Genomic DNA, 25,336 nt, shown 5'->3' on the forward strand with positions numbered 1-25,336 from the left:
AGAACAAATAATCCAATCAAGAAATGGGCAGAAGACACGAACCGACATTTTTCCAGAGACATTCAAATGGCCAACAGACACATGAAAAAGTGATCAACATCGCTCGGCATCAGGGAAATCCAAATCAAAACCTCAATGAGATACCACCTCACACCAGTCAGAATGGCTAAAATTAACAAGTCAGGAAACGACAGATGTTGGCGGGGATGTGGAGAAAGGGGACCCCTCCTACACTGTTGGTGGGAATGCAAGCTGGTGCAGCCACTCTGGAAAACAGAAGGTTTTGAGGTTCCTCAAAAAGTTGAAAATAGAGCTACCGTACGACCCAGCAATTGCACTACTGGGGTATTTACCCCAAAGATATAAATGTAGTGATCTGAAGGGGTATGTGCACCCCGATGTCTATAGCAGCAATGTCCACAATAGCCAAACTGTGGAAAGAGCCAAGATGTTCAACGACAGGTGAATGGATAAAGAAGATGTGGTATATATATATATATACAATGGAATATTATGCAGCCATCAAAAGGAATGAAATCTTGCCATTTACAATGACATGGATAGAACTAGAAGGTGTTATGCTGAGCGAAATAAGTCAATCAGAGAAAGACGTGTATCATATGACCTCACTGATATGAGGAATTCTTAATCTCAGGAAACAAACTGAGGGTTGCTGGAGTGGTGGGGGGTGGGAGGGATGGGGTGGCTGGGTGACAGACACTGGGGAGGGTATGTGCTATGGTGAGCGCTGTGAATTGTGTAAGACTGCTGAATCGCAGACCTGTACCTCTGAAACAAGTAATACACTATATGTTAAAAAAAAAAAGAAGATAGCATGAAGGAAAAAATGAAGGGGGGAAATCGGAGGGGGAGACGAACCATGAGAGACTATGGACTCTGAGAAACAAACTGAGCGTTCTAGAGGGAAGGGGGGTGGGGGGATGGGTTAGCCTGGTGATGGGTATTAAAGAGGGCACGTATTGCATGGAGTACTGGGTGTTATATGAAAACAATGAATCATGGAACACTACATCAAAAACTAATGATGTAATGTATGGTGATTAACATAATAAAATAAAATTAAAAAAAAAAAGAAAACCGGATATGCTATTCTTTTTGTGTAGCATTTTCAATGGATTCGACGTCCTAGCTGGTGGAAAAAGTTCAAACATGGTCCACTTGAAAATTCAAAGTATCAAGGGTTTGAGTGGGTTTTTTTTTCTTTTAAATATTACATTAACCATTCAGAGAAATTCTGTCCAGATGAACACTCAATGATGGCTTGGAAAGAACATTCTAGCAGGCTGAAAGACTAATGGTGTTGAGTGTGGCTCTGGGAGAAAGGAATGTTACTTCAGCCTTGAATTCTGAGCTCACTGACGTGCCACTTTGAATAACTACAGACTGCTGAACCGGTATTATAATACCCATTGCAGTTCACTAAGAATGTATCTGAGATCATCCGATGGCTTCTGATTAATCCTGAGGTCGTCAAATACTTCTAAATACACTGCCCCGCAGCTAGAAACGTAGTCCTATATGGTTAGGGTTTTAACATCAGCATGGAGGTGATTGGCATTAACTCAAGTATCTTAGGTTCCCTTCTGACGTGTTCTCATTCAAACAAAGACAATTTCATATTTATGCACCTGTTTCAAAAGAAAACAAGAAAGAGTGGCACCTGTTGACCTGCTGGGGCTGCTCTCTCAATTCCTCAGCAGATAAACTACCCGAAGAGCATCCTTAACTGATGAACAGGTTGGGTTTTCTGAAGACAGCCTTCAAGTCTCAACCAGTGGTGACCTGTCATTCAAGATCCAGGTGCAGGGGCCACGCCCTCTGCGAAGGCCATCCTCACTCCCCCACCTGGAAGCTCTGCCTGCCCCAGGCTCTGCCTATCAGAGCCCTCTGCACGTTCTTTCGTGTATTCTAAAAAATTTATGTGCACATCTTGGCTCTTATAGGGGTGATACCTCCTGAGAGAAGCAACTACCGAGCACGTTCAGCTACTAGAGTAATACTTGTTAAATGAACTGACAAACATGTTTACCATTGTAAACAGGCCTCAGGAAAGACGGCCACCTCTTCAAGCTTCCACCAAATTCAGTTTCACATGTGCTGTGACTAGCAGGTGCATGAAACAAATGGTTCCTTGAGCATGCTGCTTTGTAACTCAGGTGGCAAAGAGAATTGGAATATAAAACCCACCAGGCAGGCTCCTTGTAACCCTAATCTACGATTTCTCCCCCAAGTCTGCACTGCCCATCTGCAATCACCGTAAGATGAGGAAGGTACGCATTAGAGGTTAAAAAAAATACCCTTACAATAACAAGAAATTAAAGATGTTGAGATGTGTGTGTTGGATGTCAGTTGCTGGCTACAGTGGTCCTCGATTAAACCATGCCTATAGTTTTACAAGTCTGGCCAAAATGCCAGGGGTCTTGACTCTGTCACTAGTCATACTTTCCACTGTCACTGGGATCTGGGAGCAAATCCCCTTTGGGTCTCTGGGCCTACTTTTGCATGCGAACATGGAGGGACTGATAACAACAGCAACTGTCATGATTTCTGAGGTCCTTATAAATGTGCCTGGTACAATTTCTAGGCATTTTACACATTTAATTTTTTAAATTTCTGGAGGAAGGTAGGTGGAATTATGCTCACATACAGAGAAAGAAAATAAGGATCAGAGAGACTGAAGAAGTTGCTTGAAGACACACAGCTAGTAAGTGGCAGAAACAGAATGCCTCCGGCCTGTTTTCAGGCCAGTGTCCTGGACCTATTTCTTTCTCCATGGGACCCCTAATACTACTAGCACTTGAGGGGACAAGTATAATGGCATAAGGAGTCCACTGTATACCTTCCTCTCTGTCTACTGTATTCATTTGTAGTTGTAGAAAGCTGACAGATACAAATGGTGCTTTTCTCTGGGCTTCCTGAACACCTGCTTCTAGGAAGGAGTTTATCCAGGGTGCTGTGGGCCTCTCGGGTGTCCAAGGAGGGAAGTAGCTGAGAAAGATGGGAGTCTTCCCAGGAATGCAGGGCATGTGTGGCCATGAGCACAGCACTTGGCCATCTGTTCCAATGGGGGAGAGAGCCAGTCTTCCAACATCACAGAAGAAACCCTATTCATTATTGCTTTGGAAACTACTTCCAGGACTGTTGGTAATTCTGAACAAGCAAGATGGGCTTAATACTAAAAAAGGAGGCTTTCAATGCACTCTGTTGAATGTTTCGAAATTGAGACAATTTTGTTTTGTGGAAGGAAACCTAACATGGCCACCTCTCCGACTAAGCCAAGCACTCCAACTTACCATGGTGTGGCTGACAGGGGAGGGTATCATGGTGTGGCTGACAGGAGAGGCCTCCACGGCATGGCTAACAGGAGAGGGTACCATGGCGTGGCTGACAGGAGAGGGTTTCTGGGGCTCACGACAAAAAGCTTCTTTGGTTGGGCTAACTACCGTGACTTGGACCACAGACACCTCAAAAGAAGTTGGGCCCTTTCCAGAGACAGCACTCACTGACCGCTAAATCCCCTTCTGACCACAGCAACATTCGGAATGTTCCAAATGGAATTAGGAGAGTGAAGAAATCAATCACTCAGACATTCTCTTTTTCAAAAAGAAACAAGGGCAACACAACAAAACCAGGTAAAAATGCAAACGGACACGAGGGAAACACTATCCACGAAAAACCCTAAGATGTAAGTTGTACCCGGAAGAGCAGAGTGCCCTTCCTTGACCTTGGGGCGAACTCCTGGACTATCTATTACGGGTCTACGGGCTCAGATAGTTTTCAATACAATTTACTGCTGTCCTGATGCCAGATTCCTAACCTGCAATGGTTGTGGCAATCAATGCCCAACAATGTCTCAGGGGGGACTTGATAAACATTTAGAAGTAACGTTTTGTCGCTAGCATAGCTCCTGGGCCGTACCACGTGGGAGGCGTGGGCACAAACCACAGCGTGTGGACCAAATGCTGCTGTGCTCACCTGGGCCTTCTGCAGCACAGCACTGGCCCCTTATCTTTTCAAAGTCAAAGCATGATGTCAGGGGTTGTTATTTGAACATGTGGACCTGCAGAATAACTAAAGGAACTTTACTGAAATTGGTCTTTGGTTGGGACTAGATATACGTGTTTGAGATCTGTCACTCGATGACAAAAACCAGGTTATTATAATGAGAATAATTCAGAAGTGAAGCCTGTAGACGAGTTTCCCTAAAGCACTCCTCATTCCTGCTTCTCAGTCTACACACAACACACAAGTAATTTTTTTTTTTATAGATTTTCCTTTTATTCACTTTGGAGATTTCTCAAACATTACACATTCATCTGCCAACAAAGAGCTGGCTTTGGGGGAGAAAAACCCAGAAGCAAACACCAATTTTCAAGTGACCATTTCCAATGGTTCACCGTGAAAGCAGAAAGGGGAACAGTGCTTCCAACTACAGCTTGAACTCAGCGGTTAAACACACCGGCATGAAATGCTCTAAAGAGCAACTGCACATTTCTAAATACCTTGTTTTAAAGTCAACCACAATAAAATTTAAAATAAGATCTGTATATGATTTTGGTGCTTTACAAGACTAATAGGCCATATTGTTCTAGCAATCACCACTATTTTCTCAACAGTGACAGACGGGGAAGTGTGAAATGTGTAACTTGAATGTGAGTGGATTTCTGAGGCAGCTCTTTTGAGAAGGGTCGGGACAGACAGAAGAAAGGCTTTGGAACCAGACGCCTCAGGAGTGGAACCATGTCATACAAAGTCCCGGGGGCAAGCCACATGGAGAGGAGCTGCACGCAAGAGTTCTAGCAAATCCACTGAAAATACCATTCTTGAGTTACGTTCACCAGGAACATAAAGCAAGGCGTGCTTCACTGGAAAACTGCATGACTGCCAAGCATACAGATCTTTCTCTCCATGGACTCTCTCTGTAGATGGAGTTCCGTGGTCAGCAAAGATTGCTTACTGACAAAATTATTTAGGCTATCACTAAAATTTGGGGCACTTTTCCACTTAAACCCACCAGTCATCAGAACCAAGAACCTGAATCTTTTGCAAAGCCCAATTCCAGAAGAATTTATTTTTAGAGAGCTCCGACTGTATGCATAACGTTACACAGAATGCCCTATTTTCAATGTGTTTGAAACAGAAACTGTTTTCACATATATTTCCAGCATCACCGAGAGAACACTCTCAACCTGACTTACACAGTATCTCCCCCAGAGTAGTACCAAGAAGGACAAATTCAGTCAAAATTATTTTAAATCTAGTATCTGGAGAGGGAAAAACACTACCTGTGTCCCCAAAACAACATAATCAAAACAGAAAAGCAAGCCGTCCAAGCCCCAGCCCATTTTTGGTGGGGCTACCCCATCAGCACGCCTGTGACAACATGCGCATTAGCATTCTGGGGGCAAAATAATGCTATCGTTTCAACAAGCCAGTTGCTCTGGCTAGGACTTAATCCTGGGAAGGTGAAGTGGCATTTATATTTTTAAACCAAAAACAACAAATAGAAGTGCCAATGATTTAAAAACAGTAGATTCCTGTGAAAAACACACAGCCACGTGTTATTTTTAAAACACAACTGTACCCCTTTCGCTCAGGGAGACATGCTGGAAAGAATTAACCTTAATCAGAAACATCTTCTATTTATTGATAGTTATAATCATCTGTTCAAGATGAGCGTTTTAAGACTGGTGTGGACGGGGAGGGAGGAGAAGGAGCACTACCGGAGGGCCGAGCAGAAAAACAAACAACAAATTGTTAGGGTGGACGGTGTCCACCTGCAACCATGCTTTGAGGGTGAAGCGAGGGGTGTGCACTGGGGAGCCTGCGATAAGGGAGGTCACGGAAAGTTCCCTGCGGAAGGGATGCTGGCCCCTCCTCCACTCCCGTCACACCTCATCTCCGGTCAGATCAGTGGGATCCAGTCAGGTGACGAGGAGAGGAGAGGGCCTTTGGGTGTCCGGGAGCAGGGACAGCTGGTGGACTAGTAGGGTGTGAGTGCGGGGAGGGAGGGAAGGGCCGCGTCCCCTGGGGCCTGTGGTTCTCTAGGGTTTTGGCTGTATGCTGGGAGAGAAGAAAGAGACTAGGGGCTGTTAAGCAGGAGCAATGGCACAAAAAGATGTGTTTTGAAGGCCTCGTCCTCTGCCTGCGGATGGGAAGACACACTGGAAGCGGAAATGGATGTGGAGTCGGCAGGCGTGCAGTTACCCCAACAGACTAGGTAAGAGAGGCCAGTGCTTTGGAGCCAGGTGGGCAGGGACACAGAGCTGAGCGGCGTCTCAGAGGCAAACCTGACAGGACGTGGTGAGGAATCAGATGCTGTGGGGAGAGGAGAGGGGCACCGAGGTTATGTCCATCTGGCTTGCACAAGAGTATGGAGAACGGGGCAGTCACTGAGATGCAATGTCATGTGGGCAACTGGAGGCTCAAGTCTGGGAAGCAGATGGAGAATTCTAGAACTCATCTTTGCTTCCTGTGTCTTGGGTTTAAGATCCTCCCTTGTTGTGAACGCGATCCCTTTCGAGGCAGCCTGTTCCCTTAAAGAAGGCTGAAAGGTCTATAACATCAGCCACGAAGCTAGAGTAATAATCACTTTCCAGCTATAAATTAGTAACTCCCCAAACCCTTTGGTCATTGATACATTTAAGTTTTATTTTTCCCTTTGAGAATGGGCAAAAAGAAACGTTATTTTTTAAGAGCTCTATGAAAAAGACCCTTTCAAAAGAGGGGCCGTGGTAACTTTGTTCGCTGGTCTTGGGAATGGTCTTTTTAGGGGACAGTTAGCGGAAAGCTGCAGAGAAGTTCTCCCTGGCACATCTTTGCCCCGTATCACGCGGGCTGCCCACGGGGCCCCCCTGCCTCTGAAGCATTTCTCCTGGTCATCTTTGCTTTTCTTCAAGGAGCTGTATCTCGGTGAAGCGGTTTCTACCACGCACTGAGGAATCCTGCATATTCCATCTTGATTTCCTGAAAGGCTCTATTGCCAGAAACATTTTTTCCCTTTTTGTTAACTACCTCATGCAGACTTCTCGGAGGGTTCCCACCTGTTGTCAGTTCTCCTGCTGGCATCACTGCTCAAATGCACCTGTTGTGCAGTTTCAAGATTAAGTCCTTCCTTTTTGCCTCAATGCAGGCACCCCGTTTTGGTTGTTCCTAAAGCAGCTGACTGATCTTCATCTTCTTTCTCAAAGCAACCAGGAGAACAAACAGAGCTTGAGGGTTTTGAAGCGAGAGACTTCCTTGTCAGGGTGTGAAGAAAATGCAAAAAGTGTTTGGCTGCCTGAAGTCTGGTGATTGATAACTAAGAATGTTCTCTTCATCTCCAAGTTGATTTTGGTTTGTTAAGCCCGTTGTTCTGTTATCAAGAACAATTACTGGCAATCAGACAAAAATGAACTGCAAGTCTCCCTTCCTTCAGAGATTCTGATGTTGGCATTTCCCTGTTGACTCCCAGCACATGACTGCCTCAGGCTCAGGGTGGAGACCAAAGCCACAGCAAGCAGGCGTGGGTCCCCAAGCCTGTCTCTTCCCTGCAAGAGGTGGACCCCAGAACTTTGTGGGTTCTGGTACACGTAGCTTCCCACTGGGTTCTGATAAGATGCACATGACATAGCTCCCCAGTCTGGTTGTACCTTGTGAAAGAAAAACTAGTTGCCATTGAGGTCGCCCACAGAAAGAAAACAGTGCTCTTCTCCGAACTGTGTTATGTCAGAGATCTTTACTTAAAAAACGTTTATTTTGAGACCATGATACCATTAGGAAAAGATCTCGAGTAACCTATAAGGAGGGCTATTCTTTTGCAGTGATGAGAGTACCCACCCTTTACACCAGGACATCCCCTTCCTGGGTACAACGTATAAGAGAGAGTGACGAGAGAAAGGTCCCCTTCGAGGTACCAGCACCTCAGACAGGTGCATATCATCTTGACAAGTACTGAGGAGCTTAGCAGCACCCACCCAAGAACTAGCCTGAGTGCTATCTCAGGACTGAGGTCATGAAGAATGCACAGATCTCGTATGCGCTCACGGACTTCTCGTGCCTAAACAGGCCAGTCTATCGCCTGAAAAAGAGAATCTGGGTCCTGAGATCTCCCATCTCGTAAACTTGCCAGAGCAATATTCTGTAAAACCCTCTAACAGAGAATGCACTTGTCCAGGGCTGAAGTGCCAGGAAATACATCAGTACAGTCATTTCTAACTTACAACAAAATTGTCCTAAAATTCTTACAGATTTCCTGAGCTAAAGGCAGCCTTGGGACACAAAGTTACTTCATTTGTTGAAGCAACACTGTTCAAAATTAGGGTAAAATATGTTGCAGGAAAAGCCTGAATGCTGAGCAAAAGTCTAGTTCATGAAATCCTCATCATCTGCTCTTACCTGGTATCTAACAGTCAAAGGCCATCCAGAAAGAGTTAACTTTCAAAGCAACGGACAAAACTTTATGGTTCTGTAGCTGTGGGTTTTTTGTTCCGTTTGTTTTTTTAATCTGTTCATGGAAGTGGAGTTCAAACGAAGAACGAAGGTCAAGATAAAGAGGAGCCTTTGGGAGTTGCTCCCACAGACCTTTACGCGACCAGCTAAGAGGGTCCCGTGTGCCCCTTGCCCGTGATCTTCATACGGTCACCTGGGATGCTTCCCAAACCCCAGACTGGGACAGACTAAGACACAGATCAGGTCCTCTTCACCGCTTCTAAACTGTCCCTGGTGCCTTCAGCCCCAAACGCGACCGAGGTGATGCGATTTCGGACGGAGCAGGACGGGGCTCTTCCTGAGGTCAGCCTGAAAGCTTTGCAGGCGGGCAATGAGGCCAGGGCTGCTCCCTGAGACACATGTGACGTCAACAATCCTGCCCTTTCTGAACTGCGGAGAGCTTGGGTTGCTGGTGCTGTGGTGCTGATTTTCTCTGGGGACGGATGGACTAGAAAGGACCATCCCAGCTGGTCTGGTGGTGGTGCACGGTCTGTGGGGGCAGAGATGCTCCTAGGGCCACAAGGTCAGACGTGCAGACAAGTGGCTTAGCCAAGGAAACAGGGACACACTCCACTCATGTGAAGCTCACCTGGATAACGGGAGCCCCGACCCAGTGTATGTGTCACCACGGGTCACCTTAGATGCTGAGGACAGCACCCAGTTGAGAGCGGTTTGGACGGGGGCGTGGATAGGAGGTACTCTGAATGAGGAAGGCAGGTCTAGATACGGTGGGGAACTCGGAATATTGCACAATGTGAGGAGGACGCTGATGCCTGAGAGGACAGAAGACAGAAAGTCAGAGGGATTTGGGGAGACCAACTTGGCCCTGAGTCGAGAAATTGCCAAAGCCTGAGTTACGGTTTCAGGTTTGCACGACCATTTGTTCCTCCGAATGCCATCTAGTAACCGAGGCTCCGGTCCAGTATTCTCCTCTGGTATCTATCAGGGACAAAAAAGTGGGCACCCAACTTCACACTTTCCACCCACTTCCCCAAGTTTCCACTAGTTCTCTTCAGTAGCGGGAATCCCAAAAGCCAAGCCTCAGACATGTGCTGGCGCTCTGCCCTAGGGCACTCTAGGGGGTTATAAAAAATATAGGCTCGTGAGCCTCACCCTGCCTGTGGCTGGGGTGAGCTGGTGTGTATGGTTATAACTCTCGCCAGGTAATAACCACTTGTTTAGGGAACTTGACAGACCCTAGTCCATGAAAGGTTTGCTCTACATTTCAGACCTGGATTCCGTGGATCTCATTAAACTTAAAAAAAAAAAAAAATCTTTCTTAGTCTTTTAAAAATTAGTGTTTGGGGCACCTGGGTAGCTCATTTGTTTAAGCATCAGACTCTTGATTTCGGCTCAGGTCATGATCTCAGCATCATGGGATCGAGCCCCGCATCAGGCTCCGCGCTCAGCGCAGAATCTCCTTGAGATTCTCTCTCCCTCTCCCTTTGTCTATCTCCCCGCTCACGTGCGCATGTGCACTCTCTTGTAAATAAATAAATAAAACCTTAAAAAAAAATTAGTGTTTTACTACATTTTTTAAAAAGTAGGCTCCAGGCCCAATGTTGGGCTTGAACTCATGATCCCGAGATCAAGAGTCACACACTCTACTGACTGAGCCAGCCAAACGCCCCTTGTTTTACTACTCTTTGATTTGAAGACTAATAAATATACTTTGTGGTTACCATGACAGTTATGAAACTGAAAGATTTGACTGAAGCCATAATCTTAAAACACCAACAGAATACTCAATTCTAAATTCTGAAGGGAAAAGGGGCTAAAAATTAAGCACAGTATTTAGATAATGCAAAGGCTTACATTTAATTACAGAAATAAAAACTCTACTTAAGCCTTTGAAATCTTTTCTTTGTCTTTCAATAATGTGACTTCTACAATCATAGCTGTTATTTTAAAACCTAATTGTCCAAAATCCAAAGGGCTAAATTCTTTGTTAATACAACTCACAGTCCTTCAGGCCCATGGACCTCACCGTAACTGGGTCTGGACATATTCAGAAGTTTTTTGCCCCTTCTCTTTGACATTTTTATGCACTATCTCCATTAATGTATTTCCACATCAGTGGCTCCTGGCCCACCAGCAGAATTGCATCACACTGGCTTCAAGGAAAATAATACAGAAGAAGTGCCTTGCTGGCAAATAGCAACAGGGGAAATGAATTATAAATACACCTCCCTAAAGAACAGTTGCTGGAAGACGTGTGTGTATGTGGGGTGCCCGTGAGATACAGACGTGAGCAGCTCTCTACATCCAAGAGGACAGGCTAATCCAGTCGCTTGTATGTGGGGCCAGCTATTTCCAAGCAGAGGAAGACCACTGATCAAGCTACCTTGTGACTAAGATGATTTCATGGAATTTAATGAGCGGCAAAGGTTAAAAACTAATGTTAGAATTCCCAATACCCTGTTTTACTGAAACAAAAATATTTTTTTTAAAGATTTATTTATTTTAGAGAGGGAGAGTGTGAGAAAGAGCTAATGGGGGAGGGAGGGGCAGAGGGAGAGAGAGAAACCCAACCAGACTTTGTGCTGAGTGCGAGCCCAATGAGGGGCTCAATCCCACAACCCCGACATCACAACCAAGAGTGGACGCACAACTGACTACGCCACCCAGGCGTCTCCTAAAAACAAAAATATTTTAACAAAACTGATTTCAGTTATCCTAGTTTTTGGTCTGATGTAAGTATTAAAATGTAGGTCTCCAGATTCATGGTTGTGATATTCAGTATAAAAGTTCCCTTCCAAGCAAAAGTAATATGACTTTCCAAACTGACTCATTTTTGCTCATTTTTTCCCTTAAAACCAAGAAGCCAGAGAGTTTTCCTTTCTGACGTTCAGTCAGTCCACGGGGGTGTCTTTCGGGGACAGCAAAAGGAAGACGGACGGGGGTTGTACCAGCATCAGTGGGTGTGCGCACTTGTGGGTCCAAGTGCCGACTCAGAACCCCTCCTCAAACAGCTACACTCCAGTCACGACGATGCCGGACCCTAAAGCGATACTGGAGGGCAGAGATTCAAACCCATCCGTGTGCCCTTGAGCAAACTGTTACTTCAGGTCACAAGGTGTGTGCTTGCAGAAACGACAACTCATGCTACGCACGGAGTGTGCGCGGGGATGTGCCAAGCCCGTATCTCCCTGCAGGTGCACCACAGGGTGCGCCAGGGAACGAAGTCCAGACCTAACTCAGAAGTAGAATCTCCACCCAGACACGGACTGATAGCTGGTTTCTAACAGAACTGCCTTTAGACGTGAGGGAGAACTAAAATTAAGACTTTTGTTTTAGGGGCACCTGGGTGGCTCAGTCGGTTAAGTGTCTGCCTTTGGCTCAGGTCATGGTCCCAGCGTCCTGGGATCCAGTCCCCCATCGTGCTCCTTGCTCAGCGGGGAGCCTGCTTCTCCCTCTGCCTCTGCAGCTCCCTCTGCCTCTGCAGCTCCCCCTGCTCGTCCACTCGAGCTCTCTCTCTCAAATAAATAAATAAAATCTTAAAAAAAAAAAAAGACTTTTAAAGGGACAATCTAGAGAGACCGCACTAAGTGAAGGAAGAACAGTTAGTATAGGACGCAGAGCCGGCTTTGTCCGGCTGTGCCTGGTCAAAGGGTCCTGAGCTGGTAACTCAGATACTTGTTTCCTCCACCATGAAATCAAGGGACGGAGGATGGATGACATCTAACATACTCTAGCTCTGAGATGCTACTATTCTGTCATTGAAACTACATCCTTTTGGAATGAAGAATGGAACATTATCTTTTTTCTTCTTTTTTTAATTTTATTTATTTGAGAGAGAGAGCATGAGCAGGAGATGCAGAAGGAGAGAGAGAATTCCAAGCAGACTCCACGCTGAGCACAGAGCCTGACGTGGGGCTCGATCTCAGGACCCCAAAGTCATGACCCAAGCTGAAACCAAGAGTCAGACGCTCAACCAACTGCACCACCCAGGTGCCCCTGAAACATTTTCATTCTGATGAAAGGTCGTAAAGATCTGTGCCAGAACTTTGACAGAAGCCATCTCAAGTCACTGAAGACTTGATTCAAGTTGATATCCAGGGGGTGCTGGGGGACGGAAGTCATGCTTCATCCTCAGCACTCATTTCCAAGACAAAACCCTGGATAACTCTGATATATCCAAATCCACAAATTGGCTGCATTTGGCAGAGATGTCAGTTGTTGGACACTCCAGGTGCTGCCTAGAATGGATGGACGGATGGATGCAAAACACACTCAGCAGCTGAGGGAAATTTTGTTTTATGTGTGCATGTGGCCTGAAATCCATGACAATGGTTCTTTAGGAAGTAGCAGGCCGAAGTCCCTCCTAAACTTCTGGCCAGCTCTGGCTCTCCTCTGCAGACAATGTCTCAGCTCCCTTCAACATGGGTGCTAGACACAGCCATCAGTACTGGACTGAGGGTGACAGTCCCCTGCCATCCCTGAACTTAGCTTTTCATAAGATCATCTGATATTTCTGCTTCTCTATTTCTCAGTACTTCAAAAGAGCACCACCTTAACTAGAAATGCCTTAAAACTAAACAGAGCAGGGGTACCTGGGTGGCTCGGTTGGTTAAGCATCTGCCTCCAGCTCAGGTTACGATCCCGGGGTCCTGGGATGGAGCCCCGAGTCGGGCTCCCTGCTCGGCGGGAAGCCTGCTTCTCCCTCTGGCTCCTCCCCCCACTCGTGCTCGCTCTCTCAAATAAATAAATAAATAAAATCTTTTAAAAAAATAAAACAAAACTAAACCCAGCAATGCATTTTCTGAGTAAAAAGTGTATCAGTGCATATGGTGGGGTGTGGTGTCCTGGACAAATACTATAAATTATTAATTCCAAATGATCAGACATTATTACTGAGCTAATCTAGTACTCAACAGTAAGATTCACCATATTCTACTGTAAATTCTCTGATAATCAAAACAAGGAACTCCTTTATTCAAAAGGTGAAAAAGAAAGGAAAAAAAAAAAGAATTCCTCTACACGTTCCTTAACCAACTCAGTGCAGCAGGTGGGTTTCACCCTGGTCGAGCCACCCTTAAGAAGGGAATTAGTGAAATGGCTTCCAACCAGTCAAACCTGTGTGCCTTCTGTACCATCTTCCATGCAACAGCTGCAAAAGCCTGGAACATATCTGCCGTAATCTGTCATTTTTCCCAGTGAGCTCTGTTTCTGTCTAATTGTACACGCACACGCACACATACTCACTACCTTTGTCATTAATTTGTCTTTTTCAGGTTCTTTCAAAGGCTCTGGGCCCTGTGGGATTCTGACTTGAGAAAGAAGGCATTTTAACAAACTCTGTGAAGACTGTTTCTGCAAGGCTGAGCCACTTCCCCACAAGAGAAACCGACATTCAGCAAGCGGGTTTTTCAAACTACCAACTTGCCTTCCACACAACACGGCTATCAATGGGGGAAGAAAACAGAAACAAAAGCAAGAACACAAGTTTGCTGCAAGGAGATGTTAGGTAGAGCAAAAGCATGTTGAAAACCAAATTTCTTAACCCAGAGCACTAAAACATGTACTACACATGTTTTCTCACACTCAAGCTTCTGCTTTAAAAAAAAAAAAAGGCACAACAGGTTATGTGGACTGCAAAGGGCAAAGGAAGGAGGATTTAAAATAGAAATAAAACTTTCTTTTCTTTCTTTTTTATAGAAAGAATGCTGTAGACATAAAAAGGCAAAATTCAGAGGTCACAGGGAAGGGGCCGCAAAGATGAACCTTTGCCAAGTGTGCTTTACGAGATTTACAAAGAATAACTCCAACATCTTTCTTGTTCTTATTTTTAATTAAGGAGGAGGTGTTGTGTTCTAAGGAAGCTATGTGGATGCTGCTGGTTGAAACGCAGATTTGATCTTCTTGTGCTAGTTAGCTAACACTGATTTTCTGCCCCAGTGGAAGAGATTTTACTCTGATGCATGCCATTTAAATTCATTTTACACAGCTGCTTAATGTGGCTTGGCAAGGCACAGCCAAACTAGCTTTGTGGGTCTAAATAGGACTCCAGAGTTGGTAAAGGACAGATCCTATGGATTAGCAGCTGATGATAAATGCTTTTCTCCCCTCACTGTTATTTTCCTACTGACTCACGGACTGACCTTGAAGGTACCACAAGAAAGGACAAAGAGGAAAAGACAATTTCCCAAAAGAAATATGTTTACCTAATTCTACATTTGTTATTTCACTTTTAGGATTATGTTTACAAAATTCTATATTTGTTGGCCCACATTTAGGACCATGTTTACAGGATTTAGAACTCTTGACTGCAAAATTATCATTTGCTCTTGCTGTCTAAATAAATGTATCCCGAATATAAAACTAGTGGAAGGCTCTCTGTGTTACGTATTCATAACAAGTCGTAAAAGCATCGTTCTATACGTTTAGTCTTTAAACAAAGCCAGGTGACTGTTCCCTGTTTTATCCTAACCAAAAATGTGGCGTATTTCTGCTGAAACTGCTGAACAGGATTCAATCTATGTAGGATAATCTTATCGTTATGATATGCAAAGCAGTATCAATATTTTTGCTAAAAATTGCTCAATAATAATATGCTGTAAGAGCATTTACTAACCTAAAAATGGTGACAGCCTGCTATTATAAAGCTTTGTAGTAGGAAAGAAGAAAGACACTTTTTGTTGCTATATGTAATTCCTGTGTTGAAACTGATAATAATATGGCAACACCACGTTTAGAAGGCAAATTCTGTGTTGGAGGATTTGGTTGCATTTTTCTGGTGACTTCAATATTCTAAAACTCCTTGGGAGAAGGAAATAACAGAAATCTTTGGCACAGACGTCTGCTCAGTGATGACATAATGAAACCCCTCTTAAGTCCTATTAATAACCTGAGTCATGTCTCCTGCAGTGAGTCTCCTGTCAAATGAGGTCACTGCACTCAGAATTTGGGGGGGGGGGTGTGGGAGCGGGTCATCGTAGTGGCAGGAATGACGACAACACAGTCATGGTAACAGGGCCGTACGACACAAGTTCCCAGACAACACGAGGACAGCAGGGGAAATCACGCCAGAGGAGGTGACTTCGTCCCTTTGGCGGAGCTAAAGTTTGCATTTCCCTCTCAGGCACGAAGGAAAAGAAGCCATGCCAAAAGCCATGCAAAGACAGGATCTGGGGGACGGCATGCAGGGCTCCACCACATTACCACGGGACTGTTCAGAAGAGTGAAAAACAAAACAGAACAAAACGAACAAAAACCCCAAAACAAACAAAAAGAAACAAAAAGACAACCCCCTCTGGGATGGATTTCCTCTTAGGTGTTTTGCTTTCTTGTTTTGGGTGTTCCTTTTGCAGCCAGATGGCACGGTCGTTAACGGTTTAAAAAAAAAAATGCCCAGGTCCCGCAGCAAGTCAGGGTGTGTGGCTACCTACCCGTACTGGTCAGGCTGGTGCATCATGGGAGCCTGAGAGTTGCCATAGTTGGGGTGCTGGGAAGAAAACATGGGGCGTCCCCCAGCCCCAGACTGGCTGGGATAAGCAGGCGACCTAATGTATGGTGGCCTAAAGCAGAACAGAAGAACAACCTCTTTGGATTTGCTCTGTAGACAAGTATGAATCCCCCTGTGCATTAGGTTCTGTCCACACGTAGGTGTGGAGGGCTACAGAATGTGGCCTCAGCCTCTGTACCATGCAGCTGCCTGAGAGGGGGCCTGGAGGCGGTTCCCTGAAAAGAGGGGGCGGGGTGAGGGGCGGGGCAAAGGGGAGAGACGAGTGAGACTCTCAGATTCTAGTCTCGGTGTGCGCTTCGGGCACCTCTGACCTCGGTACAAGCCGAAATACACACAGTCCTCCGTAACAACGCCCCGAGAACTACAGTGGGCAGGATGTGGAGGCAAGGCTCTGGAATGGCCTGCCGAGCAGAAGCAGACAATGACAAGGCATGGATGTGTACCTCCGCATGGATTTGGATAAAAGGCCACACTGACTGATGCGGGAAGGGGGCAGAGGAAGGCTTTTACACCGAACGGCTATGCCCTGGTCTCTGTGATTATCCTCCTCCCAGGCCACCGTCTGAGGCCTCGTGTCCAGGGCCATCAGGCACTCTCTACCTGAGAAGAGCTGGTGCTTTAGGAGTTATGGGACAGCGTGTGTTAAACCTAACTCAGAACTTCAACGGGACCAGGCAAACCAGTCTTCGTGGACAGGTTTATTAAAACACTCCCTAAGGTTCAGTTTAGTGTATATAGTGGTGGGGTTCAGGAGATTTTAAGTCACTGTAATGTGGATGAGGAAGAGAGAAAGAGAGAATGATTGACTTTCATTTTGATTCCTCAAGGGAAATTTATTATTATTTGGAGCAAACGGTGAGACTGGAGGGGTCCCTAACATTCCCCAAATAGCAGCTTCAGAGGAAAAGTAACAAAGGGACACATTTAAACACACACGCACACATACACATACACACACAATTTTTCTTTCCCTTTGACAAAAATCAGATTCTTCTATCTTTTCTTCTGAAGAAAACATATCTTCATACATAGCTTTCAGCGTGCTTTGTTTTAAAACATATTTTAACATATGTTAAACATAAAACATATCTATAAATGCTTCTCTTAGAACTATTCGCTTCTGTCTCATAAATTTTTAATTATGTTATTTTTCTGCAGGTTAAATGTTTACTTCAAGAATTTAAAAAATCAAGATGAAAAACAAGTACGTAACTGAGGCTAAAGCCTTGCTCTATCAACTTAAAACTTTATGAAATATTAGCTTTGCTTTATTAGCCATATTTTGGTTTGGAAAGATAGAGAGGTATGCCCAGAAAAATAAAATATAACATAAGAATATGAAATCTGTAAATCTCACACAGAAACATTTAGACAAACACACACAATACAAATATGTGCATAGACAAAGTTTCTATTTTATAAGGATTTTTATGGTGGGGTTAAAAAACAAAAAGGAAGGTGGTTCTTTTTCAGTGGGTTAGATTTTAAAAGCCTACTTTTTCGGCTTTAGACTTTTCCAGCCTAAACCTTGCTCCTCTAACCGGAACCACCCAGATATGCCACTGCCCTGGGGCACTGGTTATAATGACTAGTCACAGTCATTCCAAATAAGCTCCCACAGGGGACTCGCCCACCACTCGGGTTCCTTCCTCGATGTCTCAGAGAACGTGGTCTGCCATTTACTTCTCTGTACTTTATGGGACAGCATGTGTTAACACCAAAGGAACGGCCAAGCTGAACAACACTGCACCGCTCCCCAGCCCGGGTGACCCAGGCGACGGCGCAGCTCTGTGCGCGACCCGCGCCCACAGGTGCACACGCAGACCGCCTGCCCCGACGGCATACCTGCTCTGTGCCGAGTTTGCAGCGGCCTGCATCACTGCGGCGGCTGCCTCCTGTGCCTTACGGTTCACGGTTGGCATCGGTGGCCCCATGCCTGGCCCTCCCTGCTGAGACATGCCGGGAGAGCTGGGGGTCATGCTGCTCATATTTCCAGGAAATGGTCTGTTCTGCATCCCAGCTGATGGCATTCGTCCCAGGGGCATAGCACCACATGGCTGGCTTGGCCCTTGTCCATGCATCTGGTTGTTGGCATTGATGCCCATGCCGGGCCCTGGGCCGCTGTAGCTTGCACTGGGCACCCCGCTATACGTTGGGGGTCTGGAGTAGTTACCTAAACAAAAAGCAAACACAAATTAAAGCCTTTTACTTCATCTGGACTGGTGAGAACATTCACTGGAAAGGCTTCTTGTCCAACAATGTGGTCAACACAGAATGGTCGTCATTATCCTTATTAACCCTTCCCCTGTTGGCACGGATGAGGCTGGCAGGGTCAACACATGCTCTCGGCCCATTCCAAAGGCAAAGAGCCACACGGGACCACTGAGAGATGGAGGGGACATTTAGGCGAACCATTAAAGCCATCTAGAAACAAGCAAGGGATGCTAGTACTGAGTGTCGCCTCAGTCCACGCAGAGCTCACATGCTTACCTTTCAAAGTAGTGATTTCAATCCCTAGTCCTTAGGAACACACCACCGAGATCGCATCACTACATCACCACTGTGTCCGACAGTTCTGACAAAGGGCTCTCAGAAAGAGGACACTTAAGATAAGGTGCACATACGGTCAAAATTATCCTCCAAAACCCCATGGGAGGTGTCGTGTGGGTGCTCAGCAATAGTCCGGCCAAACAACCTGTTTTTCTCTCGTGTTGGGAGCAAGTTTTGTTTGTTCGTGTGTTTGTTTTGTTTGTTTTTTCCCTGAGCACCAGAGAAAGCAGCTAGTTTGTGCTTGGTGCCATGTCTTATAAAATGTGGTTTCAAGCACTACCCTGACATTCAGCACGGTGAGATGGTGACTCTGTGGGGAGCAGGCAGGGCGTGAGGAAGAAGTGAAGGGCCATGAACACGCCTCCAGCCCCCGTTCACACCGGGGAACACGCTGAGGAGAACGGGAGCTTCGAGGGCCTCAGCTGTTTCAGTAGTTTTGTCTTCTCTCACCTTCCACACCTTTTATTTTGACTGAGTATACACAGATTAAATTCAAGTCAGTTAAAGGCATATGTGATGTCATTCCAATAATAATAATGATTGCAGATAGTTACTGCCAAACCACACTACGCATGACACATGGGGTTAAGTGCTTTGCGTCAAATGACTTCATTCATTTCTCCGATAACCATATGAAATACATATAAATGACAACGATTCCATTTACAAACGAAGAAAATCAACAGCTAGTAAGTTAGGATTCAAGCTCAAGCAAAAGGATTCTGGGACCCATGTAATTAACCAATAAAATATGCTGCCTTCCCACAAATGATTTCTGAAATAAAATGAATGTAAAAAGCATTGGCGGTGGGCACCTGGGTGGCTCAGTTGGTTAAGCAACTGCCTTCGGCTCAGGTCATGATCCTGGAGTCCCGGGATCGAGTCCCGCATCGGGTTCCCTGCTTGGCGGGGAGTCTGCTTCTCCCTCTGACCCTCCCCTCTCTCATGTGCGCGCTCTCTCATTCTCTCTCTCAAATAAATAAATAAAATCTTTAAAAAAAAAAAGCATTGGCAAAATATGGATTAGTGTTTCTCAATCAATCCTTACCGCTTTCTGGAAGAATCTCCTTGTCAAAACAACATAACCATTCTAGGGGATATAAAGTTAAATACAGTGCAACACTCAAGAAGCTCACCGTGTGTGTGTGTATGGGGGGTGGTGTGTGTGTGTGTGTGTGTGTGTGTGTGTGTGTGTGTGTGTGTGTGTGTGTGTGTGTGTGTGTGGTGTGTATGAGGTGGAGTAGAAGGGATAAGACAAGAAAAAGTATAAAGGCAAGAAAAGCGCAAGAATAGTCTGCTTGGGGGGGGCAGGGGTCAGTGCGGTAGGGGAATTCAGGGAAGATTTCTTTGCTGGGCTGTGACCTCAGGAGCCTGTGGGTGGCCAGGCCCTGGGACACAGAGAGCTGGCGCCGAGTGAAGGCTCTGCACATAGTGTCTACAAGATCTTAACTTGTTCTCCTCTTTCTTGGTTTCACCCTCTTCTCCACAAAACAAAGATAATCCTCTCTAATACTGTCTACTTGAGGAGTTGCTAGGGTTAGAGGACATTATATTTGTAAAGTATTGCAAACAGACGCATGAAAATGGTAGGGGGTAGGTATCTGGGTGGTGAGTAAGGCAGAGGAGAGGACAGCACACATGCCCCAGCCAGCCAGAGAGCAGACAAACTCAGGATGGATCCCTCTTCGCGGGGGTTGGGGGGAGAGGTCAGGTTCAACACGGCCTTGTGTTCCAGGCCGCCAAGTGTAGGGTTTATTTTGAAGATAAGGAGGAGTTTCTCCAGGTTTTCCAGCAGAAATTGGATTTGATGAGTAACAATAATAAAAGCAAATACTTAATATTTACTATGTGCTAAGCTCAATTCCAAATTCTTTGTATGAACTCATTTAATCCTTGTATCAAGCCTAAGAGACCTCTGTTATTGCAATCCTAATTCTAGAGATGAGAAACCTGAGGCACAGGATGTTAAGGAGCTTGTCTCAAGGTCATGTGCCTACTAAGCAGAGAAGGCACGGTTCGCGTTCAGGTAATCTGTGTGTTCAGAGTCCAAGCACAGGACGCTACCGTGTGGTCTCTCAAATGCTTAAGGAAAAACCGTACTTATGTGACATATCATCACTACTGTAAAACCAGGTTTTTTTAAGTCCACACATGTAAAGCTGCATCACCTAAATCTATAAGATCTGTGGACTTTTCAACAAGGACTGGGTACTTGCTCTCTGTTAGGTGCATTACATGAGCTTTCTTATTCGGGTGTCCATGAAGTGTGTTCTTTATTGCAGATGGTAGGAAGGTCACCATTCACACCAACCACGGGCCGGCACGCTTTCTGTAAAGGGCTGGACAGTGAATATTTTAGGCTATATGGGCCAGATGGTCTCAACTACAATGTCACTATGGCCCTGACGTGGCCAAAGGCACTCCATACACAAATGAGAGTGCCTGTGTTCAATAAAACTTTATTTACAAACACAGGTGGTGGGACAAAGTGGGCCATTATCTGCTGGCCCCTGCTTCAGACCAACCTTAGGACCAACTAATATAGTGCTCCACCAGCACAGAAAGGGACTTGTGACAACCAGCACTCTTTGACCCTGAATGTCTTCTGGAAGGCTAAAGAAAGCCTAAAGGGGAATGACAACAGAGTGAGGCACTAGCAATTTCAGGAACTGGAAATGGAGAGGAAGATAAAACAGACTAGAAGGAACAGGAGAGGTGTGATACCAATGACCTCAGGTACCACCCAGGTCCACGTGAGTCAGTCTTTTATGGCCAGCTCCTCGAATTTAAACCACCTTTTCCTAAGAAAATACTCTGCCTATTTCGTCCGTTCGGAAATAATCGAACGGACACTGTTTCCAAGTAAAAGGTAAGACATTCACTGTTCATCAATTTTAAAGTTCTTTATAAAAAGTTCTTCTGTTGGTTTGGAACCTCCCACCCCACAGGCCCCCACATAAGGTCCCCGTCTGTCTTCCTGTCCCACCATCGCGGTGGAAAGGGCACCTTATGCTTCCCCGGCTTGTGAGGGACACGGCGTGGTGGGCAGGCTGCTGGCCTGCCTCTTCCCACGCCTTCTCGGGAGCACAATCCTCAGAACACTTCTCTGCGGGCAGACTTAAGGCTTCTCCTCTCCATCCTCACTGACCTCACACGCCCTCGCTGCCAGAGTCTGATAGCATCAGGGAACACAGTGCCCTTTTTTGGCACTTGCTTTTATTAAAAATAAATAAACTCATTCACAGTTCGAATGCAAATGAAATTAATTCACATATTCATTCGATTACTAGCTCCCGTCCTCCCCCAGCACTTGGTAAGTGACTCATTTGGGAAGAAACCTGATTCAGTGAAAACATATGTACGCTTTGCTTTCGAAGGAAATGAAATAACACTTTAATCTTGTTTCAGAAAACAAGCGTTTAGACATGGTTATGGCAGACGAGGCCCACAATGCAGTTTTGTAAGAGAAGAAAGTTCCTGATTTTGTTGAACTCTGCTTACGGTCGGAAGAGAGAAACTCTGTCACCCCGGGCTCTTGCACTTTGGGTACCACTGGCAGTCAGACTCTTTGTGTTTAAGGGACACAAAGGAAAGAAATGACCGAGATGGTCGGTAACCCTGGACCCTACTTCCTCCTTCTCATTCCTGGTGCATGCTAAGAGGAAGAGGGGTGGTTCAGTGGCTTTGCTCGACTCCGCAGCTGGTCTCCCGACAGCGGGCGGGCGGGGTCCGTGTAAGAGCACAATCACCAGGCACACCCGTACACGCACGCACAGACTTGTGCTTAGAAAGGCCCGTTGAGTGCTGGGCTCCCAGTCTCATTTTCCTCAATCAGCTGGGTTGATTTCATGAATTGGCACTCAAAAGCACACGTCAAGGGAATATGTTCTAATTATAGAGGCCTCTGTTTGGGAGAAGAAATACAAAGTCCCCTTTTCTTCTCCTTGAAGTGCTAAAGACTTTCCTCATTAAACTCACATGCCCGTATAAAAATGCTTTCTAAAGGCTTTAAATGGCTTAAGAGGCAGCGATGAACAAAGCACAGGCTCTAGAATTGGGGTCTGAATAGCGGCATGACCTTGGATAAGTTATTTAACCTATCTGAACATCAGTTTTGCCATCAGTAAAGTAAGGACGGTAATGGGGACCTGGTACAAAGGGACTAGTAGAGTGCCGAGCACAGAGTCCCCTAATAAACGATAGCTGCCACCGTCATCATCAACAATCATACTACTATCAACAACATGGATAACTGATGATCTTTCCCCATCGTCTTTTAAAAAGTGTGGAAGGAGTGAAAAATGATTAATGCCTCCCCCCTTTGCCTACTCGATTACGTATCTTTCTCCCCCAAATAAACAAAAACCAAATATGTAAGCCAAGCAAAATATGAGAGGAAAAGCCAGGAATGAGAAGTGCAATCTTATTTCCATGTTTCTCTAATAGATTAGTAATTTGTTGGCACTAGCTCTGACAGAAAACAGATGGATCCAGCATTAAGCACAATGAAGGCAGCAGATGCTGGGCCAGCCCACCTCAGCTGGACGGGTCTTGCAGCCAAGTCCGAGAGCCCACAGTTTTCAAGTGGGTTCATCTTGGCACACCAGCTCCGGAAAATTGGTCACCAAATAAATTCAGATTTCAACCCACCAGGAGGTATATTCAAGCACCAGATAGAGGAAGGAGGAGCTAGACTCTATTTGAGTCATCATTATTTTAGGAGGATCACAAAAAATTCTGTACCTGACGCTGGAATATTTAAATTTGCTAGTTACAATCAATACTCCAAGCTTCCTGCTTTTATTGAACTATTAGGTGTTTCCACTCACATACGAAGTTTTGCTTCGACAATTTCTTATGAATCACTTCTACACGCAAGGCTCCGTATTATACCCCCATGCTGTGGAGGGTAAAATGGTGCCCAAATCACAGACCAGACACTCTACCCAGAGCAGGAAAAAATGAAATGGATTAATTAGCTATATATTATGATAAATATGTTTGTGAATTAGGGCTAAATAGGCATTTACCTTATTGTTTAGTTAGTAATGTTCACCACTTCTTATAGCTGTCTACTATATAATATGATTTTTAGGTCATGGTTATAGAGATAGAATTTACATACAGTAACAATCCTGTATGTTCTATAACCACCACAACATGGGATATTTCTATCATATCATGACAAAAAATTACCAGTTTGTGGTCAATCTCACCCCCACCCATGGGAACAATTGATCTGATTTCTCTTCCTACAGTTTTGCCTTCTCCCTAATGTCACATACAATCATAGAGTATGCAGTCTTTTGTGTCTGGCTCCTTTCCCTTAGCATCACGCTTTTGAAATCCATCCACATTATTGCACACATCAGTGGCTTGTTCCCTTTTGTTGCTGAGTAGCATTCAATTTTGTGGACATCTGAGTCATTTCCAGGTTTTGGCAATTATGAACATTTGCACACAGGTCTTTGTGTTGACATAGGTTTCATTTCTCTTGGCAGGAATGAGAGTGCCAGGTTGTAGGGTAAGTGCATGTTTGACTTTATAAGAAACTCTACCAAAAAATGTTTGAGTTCTAACTGTTCTACATCCTTGATATTGTCAATTAAAAAAAATGAGCCATTCCAGTAGGTGTCAAGTGGGTATCATTATGGCTTTAATTTTCATTTCCCTAACAAAGAATGATTTTGAACATTTTTCACATGTTTATTTGCTGGTTACCATGTTTCAGTAAGATCCTTTCTGTGTTAAAAAAAAAAAAAAAGTTTTTTTCAAAAACCTTCTTCCAACTTTAGCTTTCTACACAGGCTGATAACACAATGTTGCTCTTTTAGATCTTACTTTGGAGGGAAAATGATTGAGTAGATATGAAGACCACAAATGCAGGTTCAAAATGAAAGCTGACTTACCTTCAGTTGCATTAAATCCTATTATTTGTGGGAATGGAGAGAATTTGTTTTTGGAATTGGTATTTATGGCAACATATCTTCCCTAGATCAACATGCATTTTAAAAAATCTTCACAATGTAAGAAAAATAACCATATTGCACAAAGTTTGGAATAGAGGGGGAAAGGTCAACTACCTCACAGTATGGCTTCAGCAGCTCACTTTTGGTGGTTCTTTCCATATATTACATAAACGGACCCCTTTAAAAATTTAACTATACAGGGGCACTTGGGTGGCTCAGTCATTAAGCATCTGCCTTCGGCTCAGGTCATGATCCCAGGGTCCTGGGATCGAGCCCCACATCGGGTCCCTGCTCAGTGGGAAGCCTGCTTCTCCCTCTCCCCCTCCCCCTACTTGTGTTCCCTCTCTCGCAGTCTCTCTCCGTCAAATAAATAAAATCTTTTAAAAAAATTTAATTATACAATAATGCAAGTTTAGTGCGTAGAATATAGATGCACAGAGAGAAATAGACAAAAATGATCCTTTGTTTTATCTCCTAAAGATAATTCTTATTCACTGAGTCATCAACCCCAACCCCGTGAAGCATCAAGGTAGGGTTAAAAAGGTACCAGTGTCTCAAAAAAAAAAAAAAAAAAAAAAAAGGTACCAGTGTCTCTGGAACTCTCCATCTTCATCTCTCTCAGAAAGAGTTCTTAGCTCTTACATGCTAGCTCTGTGCGAACGGCTGGGGATTCAGCAGCAAATGAAGGCAAAGAGCTGACATTCTGGTGGCAAGAGACAGGCAAAGAAGGAAGTCTAGACCCTGTCATGTGGTGCGCCAGTGAGTGCCCTGAAGAAACATGGAGGCAGATTTATACAGAATGGCGAGGGGAGGCGTCCCTGCCAAGGAGACTGAGGAGAGCCACTCTGGGGAAGGGGGCCTC

General features: G+C 45.0%; 1 protein-coding gene across 11 annotated transcripts in view; it reads right to left on the reverse strand.

The window, feature by feature from the left end:
- Positions 1-25,336, reverse strand: part of ARID1B (AT-rich interaction domain 1B) — a 437,415-nt gene that overhangs the window by 45,882 nt on the left and 366,197 nt on the right. For all 11 annotated transcript variants that reach the window (XM_027601115.2, XM_027601112.2, XM_027601114.2 and 8 more), the window contains one exon: positions 17,801-18,128. In XM_027601115.2, the coding sequence (XP_027456916.2) occupies positions 17,801-18,128 (328 nt within the window). The remainder of the gene's footprint in view (positions 1-17,800; positions 18,129-25,336) is intronic.

The sequence above is a fragment of the Zalophus californianus genome, chromosome 7 (assembly GCF_009762305.2).
Source record: "Zalophus californianus isolate mZalCal1 chromosome 7, mZalCal1.pri.v2, whole genome shotgun sequence".
Lineage (NCBI taxonomy): Eukaryota > Metazoa > Chordata > Mammalia > Carnivora > Otariidae > Zalophus > Zalophus californianus.